This window comes from Passer montanus, unplaced genomic scaffold, assembly GCF_014805655.1.
Source record: "Passer montanus isolate IOZ18808 unplaced genomic scaffold, ASM1480565v1 scaffold7, whole genome shotgun sequence".
NCBI classification, from domain to species: domain Eukaryota; kingdom Metazoa; phylum Chordata; class Aves; order Passeriformes; family Passeridae; genus Passer; species Passer montanus.
The window spans coordinates 16,073,035-16,091,904 of NW_024372147.1; the positions used below are offsets into that span (position 1 = coordinate 16,073,035).

At 38.9% G+C, this 18,870-nt stretch overlaps 1 protein-coding gene across 4 annotated transcripts in view; it reads left to right on the plus strand.

The window, feature by feature from the left end:
- Window positions 1–18,870, plus strand: part of IQGAP2 (IQ motif containing GTPase activating protein 2) — a 123,569-nt gene that overhangs the window by 61,421 nt on the left and 43,278 nt on the right. For 2 of the 4 annotated variants that reach the window (XM_039729662.1, XM_039729661.1), the window contains exons 3-11: window positions 2,531–2,687; window positions 3,836–3,913; window positions 5,625–5,701; window positions 10,260–10,327; window positions 10,644–10,757; window positions 15,078–15,256; window positions 15,846–15,933; window positions 16,526–16,689; window positions 17,207–17,294. In XM_039729662.1, the coding sequence (XP_039585596.1) occupies window positions 2,531–2,687; window positions 3,836–3,913; window positions 5,625–5,701; window positions 10,260–10,327; window positions 10,644–10,757; window positions 15,078–15,256; window positions 15,846–15,933; window positions 16,526–16,689; window positions 17,207–17,294 (1,013 nt within the window). The remainder of the gene's footprint in view (window positions 1–2,530; window positions 2,688–3,835; window positions 3,914–5,624; window positions 5,702–10,259; window positions 10,328–10,643; window positions 10,758–15,077; window positions 15,257–15,845; window positions 15,934–16,525; window positions 16,690–17,206; window positions 17,295–18,870) is intronic. The other 2 variants (XM_039729663.1, XM_039729664.1) reach the window with 1 other exon arrangement.

Here is an 18,870-nt window from a genome sequence, read left to right on the forward strand (position 1 = left end):
TTTTTTCTAGAGTAAATATAACTTAGAGATTTTTGGCTATAAATGGAAAGAAAGTTTACATTTTTCAGGCCTAGTCCACTTAGTTCTCTCTAGTTTTTCCCCTCTTTTTCCCACTGGATTACTAAAATTCTCCTTCTCAAAAAATATTTATTCCCTTGTGTATTTATCTGGATTTGCTGGTTTGACAATTGTATACTACGTTACCTTTTTTCTTCTTTCTTCTTTCTTTGCATCCTCATACTGCTTCCTGTTTGTTCCTCAGGCTATTGCATTTACTTGTTAGACATGGTAGCCTCGCTAACTAGACCAGAAGGGTTCCAGATTAATTTTAAAGTCTTATCGCTGTGCTGGAAAAAAACCCACAACAATTTTACTATTGTTGAATTACAAGAGGTTTGACAAGCCGAGGAGTAGCTTTCACTTTGGATTAGCATCTCATTTAGAGCTCAGGGAATGACTCAGTTTTATATAGAAGTAGTAAATTTTTGTACTGTAAGGAAGAAAAGAAATTCCATGTGGATGCGTGTGTGTATCTTCTTCAAAAACAGTACCAATGCAGTACCTTGTTGGTGCCCTAGACTTAAGATGTTAGAAAAACCCTTTCACAAGAAAACTGAGAATTAGAAGTGCAAAGAATCCAGTGTAAGATACAAAACGCTGCTCTGAGCACACAGTTCATATCTCTGGAGATGGTGCATTGAACAGCAGAGTCAGCTGTGGCTCATAGTGAATACCTGCTGTGGTTCAGCAAGCTCCTGATGCTTATCTCTACAATTATTTTTCTAGAACTCACATTCTAGGAAATAAATTCTATAGGAAAAGTTAACTGTCTCAGGTAAAAATTGTATTTGCCTAGAAATACACCTATGTGTATTCTTCCTTGTGTTTTTTGGAGATGCCAAGTGTGATGTCTTAGTGTATAAATCTATTCAGTTTCTAAAATGCCATTTTGGGACCCTTGGCATGTATCCATAACACGCAAACATGCAGTGCAGGATAAAGCTGGGAAACTCATCAGGAATATACTTCTCCTCACTAAAGCAGCTTTTATACTGCAGAATACTGTTCTCGTAATGACACTCACTTAGTGCTGTTCTGTGTGATATTGTGTTGGATTTATGGATGTTGTTTTCCTGAAGAGCTATTTGGATAGTCTGTGCTTCAGTGAAACAACTTTTGTATGTCCTGTAACACATCAAAAAATGGAATGGAGTAGAACATTAGTCTAGAGTTTTAATGTGAAACAAAACTATGTCGTGAGCTTTCTTCTTCTACATGGTGGAGAGAAAACTGGCTCATTTCCATCCTGGCTCAAAGATTTCTGGTTTCTGAAGTCACCCCTATGGAGGTGATGTTAGATTTGTAATGCTGTCTTGCTTATAGTGGTGCTGCCTTAGTAACAGTAAGCAAAGTGAACTAATGTCTTCAACTTTATTCTTGCCCTTTAGCTTTCTTATTTGTATTGATATTAATGTCCTAAGAACATGAGAGTTTGACTAAGCAGATAAAAAACAACACTGTGAAGAACTAAGCAGATTTAAAGCTCTTGTAATGTGATTTAGCTGCTGGAAATAAGAATAATATCACAGGGCCAAAGCACTTAGACCACCAATGCAAGGAACTTCTGTTTCAGTGATTAAGAGACTAATCTTTCTTGGAAATGCTTTGGAAGCAATTTCTCTTGGCTACTCAATATAAACATACTGGATAATATGGTTTTATGTCTGTGATTCGCCTTCTGAACTGGTTATGTATTAAATTAATACTGTTTTCTGTCTGGCACCATGTCTATCACATCTTAAGTCTCAAATGCATAACTAGTTTAGTTAAACTTGGAGTTTAGTTAATCCTCCGACCTTGGAGGATTTAGTCACTGTCACTAACAAGAAGCAGTGTTTCAACCTGCTTACTGCCAGGCAGACCTCAAATGCGTAAATTACCTTGGGCTTTTCCACAAAATCCCCACTCATCCCTCCAGCACCAGTACTGTGTTTCATGGGTGAGAGTGGAGAGCTCCCATGCAGGAGGAGGATTATCTGCAGGAGTGCTCTGAACTGAGCTGGGCACTGCTGGAGGTTGTGTTGCACAGCACGTTGGCTACAGGAGCCTGCCTCACCCAGAACACTGCTGTCCTTGATGCTCATGAGTTTCACCACTGGCATAGAAATCACAGAGGTTTTTTAAAATGTAAACATCAATGATACACAACACTCCATGTTTTCTTCTAGTTTTCAGCTTTAATTACTGTTTATTCAAAAGCCTAGTACTGTTCAAAATATTTGAGTTAGACCCCCTGAGGTGTGAATACTTCAAAGCATGCTGCTTACTTATTGATGCTTACAATCACAGATATGACCCTCTACTCATTTTGGTATGCCATGTGAATGAATATGAGAATTTTCTCCTTAGCCCTTGTCCTTTTCTGTTATAATAACATTGTGGTGGTGACATTTAAAGTATGATAGCTGTAGGCAAAAGCTGTAACTCATATTAAAACCCAAATAAGAATGTTTCTCAAATGTCTTTGTAGATGGATGGAGGTCTGTTTGGACGAAGAGCTGCCCCCAACTACAGAACTGGAAGAAGGCTTAAGAAATGGTGTTTACCTTGCCAAGCTTGCAAAATTCTTTGCACCTAATGTGGTGTCAGACAAAAAGATCTATGATGTGGAGCAGGCACGCTACAAGGTAATAACTTTCTCAGTTCTCTCACCAGGATGACAAAACCCAGCAGTGTTTTTCTTCCAGCTCTTAAAGATTCCCAAGCAGGGCTGGTTAGCTTTCTGTATCTTTCTTTTCAGGCTGTAGGGACTTGATAGAAGATGCACAGCTGCAGGAAGCCTGTATGATAATTAGAAATATTCTACCCTTAAAAATGTTTTGGTGTTGCTTCAAGTTTTTTAAAGCTTCACAAATTACACTTCTGGCTCCAAGGACATCGTGAGCTTTTCAACTTATAAAGTTATTTCTCATTAGAAATAGAAGTCAAAAGCAATTTGACAGGTATTTCAAACTTTCTTTATTTTGTATGGAAGCATATTTGAAATTCACTTCATTAGATCTGTGTTTATCAACTTTAACAACAAGAAGCCAAAACCAAGCTACCGGTAACTGAGCTTAGTTTGTTCCCTGTGCAGGCTTTTGCTAGCTCCAAGAGCCTCGATAATACAAAGATATGTACACTCATACACAGTAGTTCCACTATGGAATGCATTATCTCAACATGCAGAGGAGGCAGAAAAAAATTATGGTTAAGAATTCCAGTTACATTTAAATGTTTCTCTTGAAAATCTGAAAAATATGAGAGATTCCTTTTTCCCTTTACCCTAAAATATAAAATTGACAATAAAACAAAAAATACTTTCCTACTGTATTCTTATGCTGCTTGCAAAGACTTTAGGGGGGATCAGGTCAGGTATTGAGGTAGAACTGAAGAGTTCCAAGACTTCCTTATCTGTTCTTCGTGGTAGTGCTGAGCAGTATTACTACTTCTGTGTTTTCGTTCCTTTTCTTTGACATCCAGCCTCTACTCCCAAAGAATACTGAAGAACTGTACAAATGTCTGCTTCAATCACAGTCCACCCTGATGGTACAAATCTGGGTTATGTAACGTGAAAGAATGAGCTGAACTCAGTGTGGAGCTGTTTATGTATTAGGACGCTTCATTAGCAAAATTGAAGCTGTTACACTTTGGTTTCTGGGTTCAAATAAGGGAAAATTCTGTGAACTCGACTTCAGGATATAAAACTGGGAAATAACAGGAGTTAATAATAATAATAATAATAAGTAGAGAATTTTCTTAATGTGACTTCCATAATCTTCTGTGTTTTCAATAGAGATCTGGCCTTCATTTTCGACACACTGACAACACTGTGCAGTGGTTAAGAGCGATGGAGTCCATTGGTCTGCCTAAGGTAAGCCTTCAAATTCCAGCAAAGAATTTAAATAAAATCATTGGCTCACTGAGATCCCCTTTCATCTGTTTGAGCATAAACAGTTCTCTATAGTAAGTCTAGAGGGAAGGGGTAATTCAAAAAACAAATCTGAGGAGAATGTAATGTGGAAAGCAGTGGGAGTGTCAGTCCTGTGTTGCTGCTGGCAGTGTGTGTGGGCTGAGGCAGGGGCACTAGCAGTGCTCGAGCTAGCTCAAACACTTGATATCTTACTGCTAATGCAGTCTCTGGGGGGACCTAGAAAGAATATGGTTTACAACAGAAAACTTAAATATTTGCTTCCTTTAGGTTACCTCTTCGCATCGTGCCTCTTGCTGCCTCCTCCTCTTACTGTGCGTGCCAGTTTCTCTGCTTCTACCCTGTTTCCAGACTGTTCTTGCACCCTTCAGTGCATCTGCGTGACTGTGCTGCCGCTCTTCTCCCACCAGCTGCTTTCTTGGGTCACCTCTTATATTTGCCTTCCTCCTTGCGGGTCTTCACTTGTCATCTCCCCCCTCTGCTGCTGTTTCTGGGCACCAGTGAGTCTATTTTGGATGAAAATCCTTTAAGAAAGGGCTGTGTACAAACACCTATGCTGCGTGTTTGTCCATTCTGGCAGCCACACGCAGCCTCAGGGTGCCTGGGTGCCCACAGCCTGAGTGCTGCCTGAGGCACCGAGGTCAGGCACAGTGGGGATGCTCAGGCAGCTCCTTGAAGGGCTGGATGGACCAAGGGTCAGCTGCTGTAGGCAAACTCTCTGCAGCTGCCCACAACCGAAAAAGGGCACTCATGACTGCCGTCAGAAATGCCAGAGAGACGGGAAGGGGTCCTGCACTTTCCAGGTCAGGCATTTTTTTCCACTCGAGTCCTTGAGCCATCTCTTCAGCTGGCTGATTTCCACCCTGCCATCTCGCCTCTGAAAGATTGTGTTTCTGTCGCAAAGGATGGTCATGGCCAAAAGCTTTCCCAATTCTCCCTCACAAAGCTGTTTTGAGCAAATGATGAAGAGGGCACTGTACTCCTGACTTACTCAGTCTGGTCCTATTAACCGTGGGACAGTGCAGCCCTGAGTGACCAGCCGGGGCTGGAAGCATGCTGCCAACTCTCACGGTTAACTAAGTCTTTTTATTATATTTTTGTGGAGAAACAGTGTTTAGTGACTGGGACCAAGGCCAGGAACAAATTAGTGGTACAACCAGAACTGGAACTTATGATGTGACTTCTTGGCTAAATTGCTTAATATTCCTCTCCCTAAATATCTTCCTTTGCAAATGATGTATTCACAGAGTTAAGGGTGCTGGCAATTAGAATTATGCATTTTTAAACCATACTTGATAGGTTTGGTTTGTAATGAGGCTTTGCAAATTGTGACTGCATTCCAGGTTTTGGGTGTCTGTAAAGGACAAGCATTACTGGCTGAGCTTATGCCAAAGGACATTTTCTAAAAATCTTGTTGAAATGCTGCCTGCTCATCTTCCTTTTTCCCCCTCTTATTAAGTAGCTTTTATGCTTTATTTAGCTCTTCCTTATGAAAACTACTGGTTAAGTTAAAATAACATCAGAAGAGATGTGACTCATGGCTGTATAAAAGTAACAGCTGAAATTCTGTAAATTTAAGGTATGGTTCTGCAGAGTATATGTTTCTGCTCAGTAATAAGTCTTCTCTTTTAACTGTGTGCTCTTTGCTTTTTAGATCTTTTATCCAGAAACTACGGATGTCTATGATCGGAAAAACATCCCTAGGATGATATACTGCATTCACGCTCTAAGGTAACTGCTGACAGGAGTAAAAGTTATAGTAGCTGCCAAAATTTGGAGTGTAAGTCTTGAAATGGTTTTAAGACAACCAGTATATCAAAATCTGTCAGAATTTTGAAGTTCATTAGTTTTAAGTTGGAGACAAAAGTTGAACTTTGTCAGATCTATTGGAAAAATAATTTTCAAAATAGAAATTAGGTCTACTGAATTTAGCACACACATCCTTCTCTCAACAGTACACCCCCTTGCAAAATTAGCACACAATTTCAAAATACATACTTCAACAGAAATCAAACAAATTAACAGATACTTAGCAAAACATTAGTACAACCATGGAGTAGATATGTTGATCAGAGTGAAAATAATGATGAACTAACATATTTCTGTCCCAAAACTGAAGCAATTAATTACTGTATTATGTGGTAATTAATGTAAAAATGATACATTCTCAAAGACTTCAGAATTCTGAGCAACTTGACTTGTAATGTAAAGTCAGAGAAGCTTTGACTACACCATTGAAAGTAGTGATTAATTTTTTTTGTGGTCTGCCTTAAGGATTTTCTTTATGTTTAGCACAAAAACATCTGCCCTGTGTTGTCCCCAGTGTGAGGGATAGTGTTGTTGGCAGACAGCTCCACCCCCCTGTGGCTTTCCTAGTTAATTTCTTGCACATAGAGACCTGTCCTTTAAATATTTTTGGCACTAATCTTTCACAGAACAGAATTAACTTGCACTCCAAACTTTCTTCCCCGTTTCTAATGATGTTCAAAGGCACATCAGCTGCTCCAGGGCTATAAGACAGAAACTATTCAATACATGCTTTATTGAAACTTTTTAGGGTTAATCCTTGAAATCATGTGCCCACTCTTGCATTATGGGATGCGCACTCACTCCCAGTAATAAACAGGACTTACCACTGAAGTTCACTATATTTGCTCAACATGCCAGGTGTTCACACTTGACAGGCCAGTATATTTTTGCCATCTTTGATAAGTGTTGCCCCTTGAAATTGTTGTACTTCATGTACTATTAACTGGGAATTGCCACCAGGACTATTTGAGGGTGGTTCTTGCCTTTAACTTGGTAGTGCAGTCTGTTCTGACAGCAAGTGTCTTGTGTAAGCTTGAAGTGATCTCCTAAAGAGAATATGTGGGGCTACAGCCTAAACCAGGTCAGGCTGACACAGTGGGCTGTGTGCCCCCCACTCCCCAGCTGTGTTGTGGGCCAGCTCAAATGTTTTGCAGGAGGTGCAAGAACACCATATTTAATTTTAATATTTGCTCTCTCATGAATGTAGGACATTATTAACTCTAGATTTGAATGCTTTGTAAACAACAGCTCCATCAAATATCTTCTTAGTATCTGCCTTATCATTGCAATGGCAATACCTCTTATCCTGAACTGAGGTTTACAGTGGATTGACCTATGGTAAAAATTTTTCTTTCGCCATCTTGTCATGCCCCAGGATTTATGCAGTACCAGAATTAGTCTGTGTTGTCTCAGCTTTTGCTTCCAAGTCTGTCCTGTTTAAATTACTTTTTCTTGATGCATATCAACACAAAACCCCAACTCTGTACCTCTGTACTTACTATGTTTTTGGGGGTTTTTTAGTGCTATTATTTTAGAAATGGACTTTATATCAAATGTGTCATGCCATACTGAAAGGAGGAATAGGCCTGGAATGCTTTTATTTATGATGCTTTCCCATGAGATTGTAGGCCCCCATGCCTGCATCCTGTGCAGGATGTAAGAATAGAAGAAACAATGATCGTGCTTTATTTCCATACCTTTTCCTAAATGCATGCCAGAAGTCTTCACTTTAGTCTTCCAAATCAAACTTCAATCTCAGTGCTGAATGTCACACAAGCCACATTGAAAGCTGTTTGGTAAAGAATAGGATTAAGCACAGCATGCTTTGCTTGGCCAGCAGTGCTCCCAGGTGGATTGGCACCAGAGGAATGCTGGGCTGTATCTGAAATGTATATTTGACATCTGAAATAATATATTTTGCAGGAAAATTCATTGGCTGTTTATTGTTTTGCTGATCTTTTGCTGCTGAAAGGCCTGAAGATAGATGGGTACTCTAAGCATGATGTTTTAAATATAGTTTGAGGGTGTGTCCTGATTCAAGTCTGAAATTAAGACCATTGCACATAAAGCATGTGTGATGACTTGTGCTGTCAAACACAACACTGCTCTGGCCAGGAAGGAGCTACTTAGCAAACAATTTCTTATTATATTCCTGTTGAATGTAATTACTTCTTGCTTTTCTCTCACTTGACGTATTCAAGTCAATACTTGAAACATCAATACTTCAAGTATTGACTGGGCTAAAGGCCAGGAAGAAATTAGTGGTAGAACTAGAACTGGAACTTCTGGTTCTGACCTGAAAAATACAAAGGCATAGGTTCCATTACTTGCAACTTTTTTTGTGAAAGCAGATTTGAGTTTTTTCCTGCACTAAATGAGGTTAAGAACAGCTTCATTTAAATTAATATGCTAACAGTGATTCTTGTTCATAAATAGGAGTCTTGGAGATATTTTTTCCCTGAAAAATTTAGTTTTCAAATTATCTTTACAGGAAGATCACTGCTATATCTTAGACAAACTATCCCTCTAGAAGCTGGACTGCTTTAAAACATTGTTTTCCTAGGAAGCAGCAGAATAACAAGCATGCTTGTTATTAGAAAACAAGCATTAAAAGAAAAAAACATGCTATTTTCAGATCTGTTTTTCACAGCATGTTATACATGATCTAATAATAAAACAAGTCCTGGGAACATCTGCCTGATATGAGATGCAGTTCTGTGTGGGTGATGCCTTCTATTGAAAGGAGTTTCACCTAGGAACTGCTCTTTCTCCTTTGTTTTCCCCTTGCTCCTGATACCTTGAATTCAGTTTTCTGAACCACGAGGACCCCTGCATTTGACTTTGTGTGTTTTCTGAGGTTCAAGTTTCACAACAAAAGCATTAAGCAAGCTGTTTCAAGTGAAATTATATGTTAACTCAGGGAAGTGTCTTTGTGCTCTCTGCAAGACTTGAAAAACATTTTCAGCACCATCTGGTGGTTAATAAGTTTATCCAAACAAAGGAGTATAGGAAATACCACACATGGTTCAACATCCTTCTGGAAGTGCTGAACAGCAAAAAAAAAAATTCTTTAATGTTCATAGCACTCTTTCTTCTTGTATTTTTTTATTTTGGTGACCCAAAAAAGAGCACCATCAGCTACTGATTTCCATAACTGTTTGTATGACAACCAGAATTTCAGACAGGATCGTGTCTCTGTCTCAAACTTGGAGCAAAATCTTTCTTCACTCAGAAATACTGGCAGGCAGACCAGGGTAGCAGAGGAACCCAGTTCATTACTATAGTCTTCTAAACTCTGTGTGCTTTTTTTCCCCCTGAAAAAGCTAATTTACATTTTAGACAGATCTGAAACGTAAGAATGGTATCAGCAATGGTTTTGAGAGGCTGTGAAGGCTGGTTGACCTGCCTGAGATCCTGTGTGGTGTTCATCCAGATGGGGGCAGGACAGAGGAGTAGCTGTGGCAAATGCTGATTCCACATGCTCCTAAGTACATACAACAGCTACAAAATACATGCTTTGAAATGTCATCTCATAATTTGCTAGTAGCAAAAAATCCTCTCTACAACAAAACACAGAAGAGAGAAATATGCTTCTCTAGAAACAAAACCCCTAAAACACAAAGCACATTTACAATGAATGATGTTGGGGTGAAGTAAATTTGAAAAAAGGTGAAAAACAATCTTTTTGGAAGAATGTGTTATTTAAGTATGGTTTTAAAAAACTTTCTTTCTTGCTTAACTCACTTGTTTATTGAATTTCACTGATAAATTATAGAAACATCAGTCCTATGCAGATAAATACATGCCTTGTGTTTCGAAGCTACTGAGAAAATATGTATGTATTCAGCTGTTTTATTTCCAATAGCACCTCAGAGCTCTAGGAATGAGTGAAGGTATTTTTCATGCTATATTGAAATGAATGTGTAAGTTCTTGGATAGTACATTAAATCAACTTTATTCGTTTTCCAAGAGTAAAATAGCTAGTAACACAAATATTTTGAGATGGTGTTGGGTGGAATTACAGGTGCTTGTTCCTCTACCCTTAGTAAGAAGGGTGCCAGTGATTTGTGTTCTTCTGTTAGTAATTACAGGGATGTAATTAATGCAAGAAAAACCAGAACATAAATCCAAAGATATAACCTGTGCTGAAATGCTTTCAGAGCTTGGTTTTCCCTCAATACTAGCTTTTGCATTTCTTTGCCTGTCTTTCATGGAGTTTTTCTTTTTGTTTATACATCCCCTGTGGCCTGAGATACACTGACAGTACCTGTCTCTTAGAGATGCTTTTTGGAAATAAAAGATTTCTCTTTCTGTAAGACTTAATACAGCATGAAGAGAATTGAACTGTCAGTTTATTCTCTATTGCCACATGTAAGTCAAGGGTTGAAGGACAAGCTTCATAAAAGTGCTTTTCTTTTGTACAGAAAGCAAACTTCTCAACCACATGCAAAACTTTAAATCCTAATTTTCTTCTTTGCAGTTTATATCTCTTCAAACTAGGACTAGCTCCACAAATCCAGGACCTTCTGGGAAAAGTAGACTTCACAGGTAAAAAGATGCTTATCTAATCATATGTTGGATGGTTTTTTACACTGCAAATCTGCTAACATTGTACATATTTTCTATTATGGCCTCAGTCCTCTGACAACATTTTTACGAACACTTACAAATTAAACAGGCAGGAGGCTGGCAGGAGGGGAGGGAGTTTTCATTGAATACTTGTCATAGCTCAGAGTCCTTCAAAACGGGGAGGAAAACTACTCAGAAGCACTTTCAGAAACATTTTTGTAGGTATGATTATTCATACTGAAATTGTCATGCTTCTGTTTTGACAGTATTTTGGGGTTCTTTTTTGTCTGAACAGAGGAAGAAATCAGCAACATGCGGAAGGAGCTAGAGAAATATGGTATACAGATGCCATCTTTCAGTAAAATTGGTGGGATTCTGGCCAGTGAATTATCAGTGGACGAAGCTGCCTGTAAGTCTGACTCTGGTTCTGTTCTCTACCAAATGCTCTGACAGAATGCTAACAACATATTTTCTGTGCTCTCATTCACTTAGTTTGGCACCTCTTCAGAGCTAGAAAGGAAAGGAAAGGAGTTTTCACTACCACATTGCTTCATTGTTACAAGGCCTCTTCAAAATTGCAGTCTGAGTGGTTTTGGTATCTCCATTGACCCATAGGAAGTGCCACCAAAAGCAAAGATTTCTCACAATATTTTAATTTTTTTAAAATTTTTGTTTTGTTTTTTTTTGTTTAATGTTTTTTGGTAGGTAGTGCTCCTCTAGAATAATGAATTGATCTCTGTGCATGCCTCTGCACCTTATGAGTACAATGGAGAACATGGTGCCTTCTCTGTGCCTCCTCTTTTTATTTCTTGCCTTTTGCAGTTTTCCTAAAACACCCAAACAGGTTGCTGCGAGGACAAGTCACTGTTCCAGACAGACAACTCTCTCACATATGGTGTTGTGTATTTGGAACTTGCCTCCATGGGTACCCATTGCATGGTAGAACCCTGCAGGAGGGTAGGCCCTGCTGGACAATTAGGGTTCTTTTGAGTCTATCTTGAACAGCTTCCATTCAAAAACAATTAAACGCTTTTTTCTGCTGCTCGTGCCTATTCATGTGTAAGTCTGAGTGTTTTTCTTTATGTCACTTTTTTTTTTTTGGTGGAATGAAGTGATACATTATAAAAAAAAAAGCTTGAATTTAAATTATGTGAAATCAAGTGTGTTACCTTAAATCAGCACTTGAGCTCTAGTTATTTTAAGGTCCTAGTCTTTTCAGAAAGGTACGTTGAGGAACAGAAGGGTTGTCTTTGCTGCTTTATTCAACCTTGCAAAGTGGCAAGCTGATTCACAATATTACTTAGTGTGCTGAAATTTTCAGAGCCTAACTTAAAACATACTTGATGTTATTTCACATTGTCTGTGTTGTATATTTTGAAGCTTGCTTAATATGTGCATGCTTCACCAAAGCTAGATTTTAAAATACTGCCTTTTGAAGTTTTTTTAGCAGATTTTTAGATATTTAGTGACTACCAAGCACTTTTTCAGGGAGCTCCCTCCACTGAAGATGAAAGGGCTTCCTCCCCTGAAGATGAAACATCCTTCACTGAAAGCCTTATTATAGTGGTAGGGCTTCCTTTAACTTGTGAAGTGTTTTCAGCCTTACAAAAGCAGGGTTTCCTGATGCTGGTTCTGTCCCTCTGAGCAAGGATTGTGCTGTAGATAACATGCTCTGTCCCACGACAGGAAACATCTGCTATGGGAACCCTCACACACTAGAGAGGTTGGATAATGGAGATCCTGCCAAAGGAAGGGGTCTACCATCCTTCTTCCTAAGTGGGGTATGCAAAAGGAGATAAAAAAGTGGAACAACTGCTGATGACTCCTGCTCTGCTGCCAGCAATAGTATAAGTCAGCATGGGAAGAATAAGTTGAGGTGCTTTCACAGAGAGCTTATTCTGCAAGGAAACCTCTCTCTTGTTCCAAGCTTCTAGCCTGCTCTTTCAAGTCCAATCGGGCTTCTCATTGTTTCTCTTGGTAGATGGGTTCACATCTACCAATATCTGTTTGATTCTCTCCTAATCTTGAACGTATCTTTGGACTGCTTTCTGCTAGCTCCATTTAGGTACTGAAGCCTCTTAGACAAATGTGGAAGAGATAACACCCTTCCTATGTGTTTTGTTGCATGAGGATGTTTGGATCATATATGTGTCTAAGGACAGTTTTCTTAGTCCCTTGGAGTGGATATGTATGTGCACAGAAGCACAGAATGCCTTAGGCAGGAAGGGACCCATATGAACAATTGAGTCCAAGTTTCTGATCTGCACAGGATTACTTAAAACTAAACCATACAGTTAACAGCATTGTCCATATGCTCTTTGAACTCTGTCAGGTTTGATGCTTGTGACCATTTCCCTGGGCAGCCTGTTCCAGTCACTTACTACCCTCTCAGCTGAAAAACCTTTTCATCATGTTCAGTGTGAACTTTGTTACAAAGTTCAATGACAAATTAAACCAGTGTGCTTCTCTGCTTTTATCTTCTCCACCATGCTAGCTGCTTCTACTGCCCAGCTGTATTCTGCTGAGCTAGAGTGAAACATTTTTAGAAGAACCTCTGGCATGAGCTCAGTGCTAGGCAATGGATTATCCACCAACAGCTATGCAAGTTCCAGTAGCTGCCATCTCTGAGGGGTCTCTGAGCTTCACTTCATCCTTCATTTGCCCCTGTTGAGTGTTCAGTGATATGATCATTTGTCTGACTTCCCTAAATTTGTACACTCCTTTTTTTTTCCTAAAACCTCAGATCTGAAGCATCTCTACTTTCTTTCATAAAGTGAGAGAAATTAAAGTCTTTTAGACTCAGATATTTACACCTTCAGTTAACCTTAATCCAAATAACCTCTTTTTACTGCATGCTTTTCTTCACTTTAGCAGCACAATGCAGGGGCAAGTAGAAAGTAAGTACTGACAAAGTAAGGAAAGATGGTCATTGTGTTTTCCTTTCACACATCTCCTGATTGGCATGAAAGTAAATCCTAGGCAAGTTGCTGTGCTGATAAATGGGGAGCTGCAATGTTCCTCCTTTGGGATATGATCTAGATACACAGTTTTCAGGAATTTTACATTTTGTGTAGTTAAGTCTGTAAAATATTTGAGATTAATGTTCCACCAGACAGGCATTGGGGTCTCTTTGTGGCATGAAGGTCCAGATAAAGTGCAGCTCTAGTGAAAGTCCTTCATCTAGACTGATCTTAGGGCCAAATGTGTTCAGAGAGTAACTGGGAGGGGTGTTAGCTACTACTAGTTATCTACTACTCTACATCTAATTCAGCTATAAGTGGTTTTGAATTTGTACACTCATGCAAATTTACTGTGTGAAAAAGCATGAGCTTTTGTGACTCTTAAATTCTTGGAGTCAACTGTTTGTTTAGTAGATAAGGTTGTTTTTTTTTTCTCTAAGGAAAGGCTTAACACTTTTTCTCTCATTTTCTCTAAGGAAAGACTTAGCACTTAAGCTGATCAGTGTCTGCAGTGAGTCCTATTGCACTCATTTCCCTTTTACCTGTGGTCTGAGGACCCTGCAAAGCCTGCTGGATGGTTTTCACCTCTGTTTGAACTCCACTGTTTTGTGACTTTGCAGGGGAATGGAGGAGGGACTATTACATGAGGGTGCCTCATGTGCAGCTGTGGGTTCATGGAGATATGGATGTGCAAAGAACCATCTCAGGGAGGCTCAAATGTGATGTGCAGGAAGGGTCTTAAATGTGTTTTTCCAGAGGATAAGTTTAATGGAGCTTCAATTTCCTTATTCTTGCACAGCATCTCTCAGATATATTCAGTTTAGACAATACTTTTATATGGACACACACAGCTTTAAGGTAAAAACTACCAAAAATACTTTCAATTCTTACATGTAATTACCTTCTAAATAAAATAGGACTTGAATGATAAAGTATAACTCATGTTTTATTTTCTGTCAGTACAATATTAACCATATCGTGGTTTAACCTCAGCCAGCAGCCAAGCCCCACACAGTCCCTTACTCACTCCCCAACCAGCAAGAGCAGAAGGGTAAAAGCTAGAGAACTCACAGGCTAAGAAGAAGACAGTTTGATGGGAAAAGCAAAGGCCACACACACAAGCAAAGCAAACCAAGGAATTAATTCAGTGCTTCCTGTGAGTGGGCAGGCATTCAGCCATCTCCAGGATAGTAAAGCCCCATCACATATGATGGATGGTGACTTGGGAAGACACACTCCATTACTTCAAATGTCCCCCTCTTCATTCTTTCCCCCATTTTATATACTGAATTTGGTTCCACATAGTCTGGAATATCCCTTTGGTTAGTTGGGGTCACTGTCCTGGCTGCATCTCCTCCCAACCTGCCAAGCACCCCCAGTCCCCTCCCCAGTGTGGCTGTACCAAAAGCAGAAAAGGCCTTGGCTCTGTGCAAGCCCTGCCCAGCAATAACAAAAACATCTCTGTGTTACCAACTCTGTGTTCAGCACAAACCCAAAACACAGCCCCATGCCAGCCACAATGAAGAAAATTGACTCTACCCCAGCTGAAACTAGCACACCCCTGTTTGGGGGAAGGATGAACAGACAGCATTGTGCTACCTTTGAGTAAACATGGAGTTCTGCAATCTAGAGGAAAAATGGAGTGGAATGTTCAAATCTGTAAATTATTGAACGTAAATCCAACACTCCTTTGAAATAAATCAGAAGAAACAGTGACAGGTTTGACTTCTTTTGCTTCCTGAAGTTTAGGACTGTGCTTTCATTTCTAGTGCATGCAGCTGTAATAGCAATCAACGAAGCTGTTGAGAAGGGAATAGCTGAGCAAACCATTGTCACGCTGAGGAACCCAAATGCAATGCTGCTCAACGTGGATGAGGAACTGGCGCAGGACTATCAGAATGAACTCTTTGATGCTAAAAGGAAGAAAGAATCAAACGCAAGACTCAAGGTAGTGGTGTTTTATTTGCATTCCTAGTGCGTGTGTTTCTTCGTGTTCTTGTCGTGCTATAGCAATAATATAGCTCATGCTAGAGCAATAACTGGTCTAAAAACAACTTAATTTTTAAAATTAGTACAATTAGGAAGAGATCCCCACTTTTAAGATAACTAAGAAAAATAATAGTAATTAAATAAGCTAAAAGCCAATTCTATAAGAATGTGATTACTATGAATATGATGCAGCTTAACTTTGCCCAAAGGCTAAATATACCAGAAGATTTAATGGTTAAAAAAATTAGTTTTCTCCCATTAATTGCTTTAGGAAAAACAAATCTACTGCTTAATAATACCCTTCTTTGAGTATAAAGTATAACCTCTGCCACAGATATTTAATGTGGAATTATTTGCTGTGTTTTTTCACGTGAGAGCTAATGGTCTCTATGACAAAGTGCTAATTTCCTCAGTTCACTTAGTCAACAAATTGCTTTACAAATACATTCAGCAAATGCTTCAGCTGATGCAGTTTTAATGACTTTGGCTAATAGCTTTTCTCTCTGCAAACTGTTTTGTGTGAACTCGCAACAATTTTGTTTTCTTAGAATGGCACAATTTCTGATGAAGAGAGAGATGTCTACGAGGAGTTGCTGACACAAGCTGAGATTCAAGGCAATATCAATAAAATAAACAGTAAGCTATTCTGGATCCTCATGGAAGTATGCACGAAATATGTGATCTCCCAAATTCCAGCTGAATGTGACTTGAATCCACCTGAACAAACAAAATATTTCTATGGAAACTTGTAAAATATGCACAAGTGGCTAATGTCTGTCTACAACTGTTTTTGTCATGCTATTCCTTCTCTACTAATCTTTGCGGCGGGGGGGCTAATTTCTGTTTGTGGTTTTTGCTGTAAGGATTCCTCAGTTCAGAATCAAATAATTTATTGCCTGCTCTGTTTCTTTGTTCTTTTTGTGTGCAGAATACTGTAAATTTTGACCCCCTCTTCTATATAGACCCAAAATTCATTCATAAGCTTTTGCTTAGCTGTGGTTGAACTGCTTCCACCCAGGCTCACCCAGAGCCAGAGATTCCCTTTGCAGGGTTGGACATGAAGGAGGTAAATCTCTGCTAGATAATTGAACATGAAGGAGGTAATTCTCTGCTAGATAAAGATTGCCACCCTAGCTAGCTTTTACAAAAAGTGAGACGCTGACAGCAATGGACTTCTTTTCCCCAGGAAAGCTGTATTTGCTGTTTATAGGCATTGTTTTCATTTCAGTTCACATAGCTTTAGTCCAAGTGAATGAGGCTATTGACCGGCAAGATGAAGGGGCACTGATGGCAGGCTTGAACCACCCTGCTCTGAGCCTACTTGAAGTTCTGCCTCAAAATTCCTCATGGTACCTATTGCAATTGTGTGATTCTAAAGAACAGAAAATGCAGGTAATCTAATTGAACAGGTACTACATGTCAGTTTGCATTTTTTAGCTGGTTTTAATCCAGAGAGAAATTGTCTTTACTCTGCCTTTCTGCATAATTTATGAAAAGTTTTATAAAGATTTGAGAATAATTGACTGGCTAATCAACACCAAAAAGCTGCATTTGCTCTGAAGAGCATGGTATCCTTGTGAGCGTTTACTAACTAAGATATAAAAAAATTTAAGGTATAACATGCAGCCCCTAATATTTTGTTATCAAAATGAGTTATAACTTGAGTACAAATAAAACTAATATTGAATCATTAACATTAAAATAAAGTCCCAATTGGGTTTTGAGGAGAAAATCTATTAATTTAAGTAAGACGAAAATCACAGGGAAATATTAATGCTGTGTTTACTGAGCCTTGTATTTGATGCACAGGTGATAGTACAATCAAATTCCAGTGTACCATCACCAGACTTTATCCCTTATCTCCCATCAAACAAAAGCATAATTAAACCTTGTTTTTCTGATCTGTTAGATAGCAGGCATTCCAAATATGCTCGACAAAAGTGAAATACAGAAAGAAGTTAGTGTTGCCAATGCGGAAGCTGAGGCTCACAAGCTTAGTGAGTAACTGTTTTAATACTCTTTACCATCGCCATTTAATTATGTTAAAATAATTGAATCCACCATTTCTTGCACATAAACAAGGTTTCTCAAACTGAAACCATATGTGTTGCATTTTACTCTCATAGTCTTTTTTCTCTGTGTCACAATTGCCAAGTCACCAATTTGTGCTGCCCTGGATGCACTCTTATTGAGATAACTGATTTGAGCTACTGGTGCTCACAGCAGCAAAAAAACTGAAAGCTTGATAGCTTGAACAAATATTTATTAGTGCAGTATTAATACTCATTTGGGAGCAATGACCACACTTGTAGAATTAGCATGGAGGAATACTTTTCACATTGCAGGGAAAATTATTCTCACTTTTAGACACGTTATCTAAATATTCTTAGTCACATGACACAAGTGAAAAGAAATATAGTTAAAGGGGATCTAAATTTGCAGTGCATGTGTTGCTGCTTTTGACTGGAATCTTCTTTGCTAGGAAGTTAACCTTTGGTTAATGATCTGCTGTCATTTCATTACTGCATCCGGGCATGGCTATTTTGTCTCTGGCACTGTATTCAATGCTTTGAAATCCAGGCTGATTGCTTTTGAGATGTGCCTTAAAGGCTATATTGTGAGGTCAGCTTAAGTCAGAAGATAAATTTGACTTTATACCTTATATGTAAGCCTGTTTCAGATTAATTAGCCATGGTGAGGAGTACTTTCTCTGAAAGAGTTACCTTTTGATAAAGGAAAGGAAGAAGAAAATGTGATGTGTGAAAAGCATTAACAGTAATCTGGCAAGTAACTTTGTTCTTCTGTTTGGCTTGAGAAGAAAAAAAATAGTGGTTTTTGTTGTAAGACTGTTAGCAATGTTTGGCAATTTGCATGCTGGGTTTCAAAACTAGAAGTCAGTAGCTTGGTTATTGGCTGCAGAACTAGTCTAGTCCATTAGTGGGCTTTGACTCCTTTCCTCTTTACTATACCTTATATGTAAGCCTGTTTCAGATTAATTAGCCATGGTGAGGAGTACTTTCTCTGAAAGAGTTACCTTTTGATAAAGGAAAGGAAGAAGAAAATGTGATGTGTGAAAAGCATTAACAGTAATCTGGCAAGTAACTTTGTTCTTCTGTTTGGCTTGAGAAGAAAAAAATAGTGGCTTTTGTTATAAGACTGTGAGCAATGTTTGGCAATTTGCATGCTGGGTTTCAAAACTAGAAGTCAGTAGCTTGGTTATTGGCTGCAGAACTAGTCTAGTCCATTAGTGGGCTTTGACTCCTTTCCTCTTTACCTTTTTCTTTAAAAAAGCATGTATGCATGCTATAGCTGTGAGAGCCTTTCCTGGTTTCTAACTTTAGGAGTAGCCAAGAGAGACAATCTTCAGGAACAATGTGGCCCCATGTGACTGTTTCAGAGAAAATTAAATTAGAGGTGAGGGGCTTTTTACATGGGCCTGGCCAAAAGGTTTTCAAAGATTTTGTTTTGTATAATAAGCTCTCAGTGTTGCTGTATACATGAACTGTGGATGCTGTCTTCTGTACAAGTCTTAGATTTGGGCAATCAGTGGTAACTAAAAATGTTCCCTGGGTT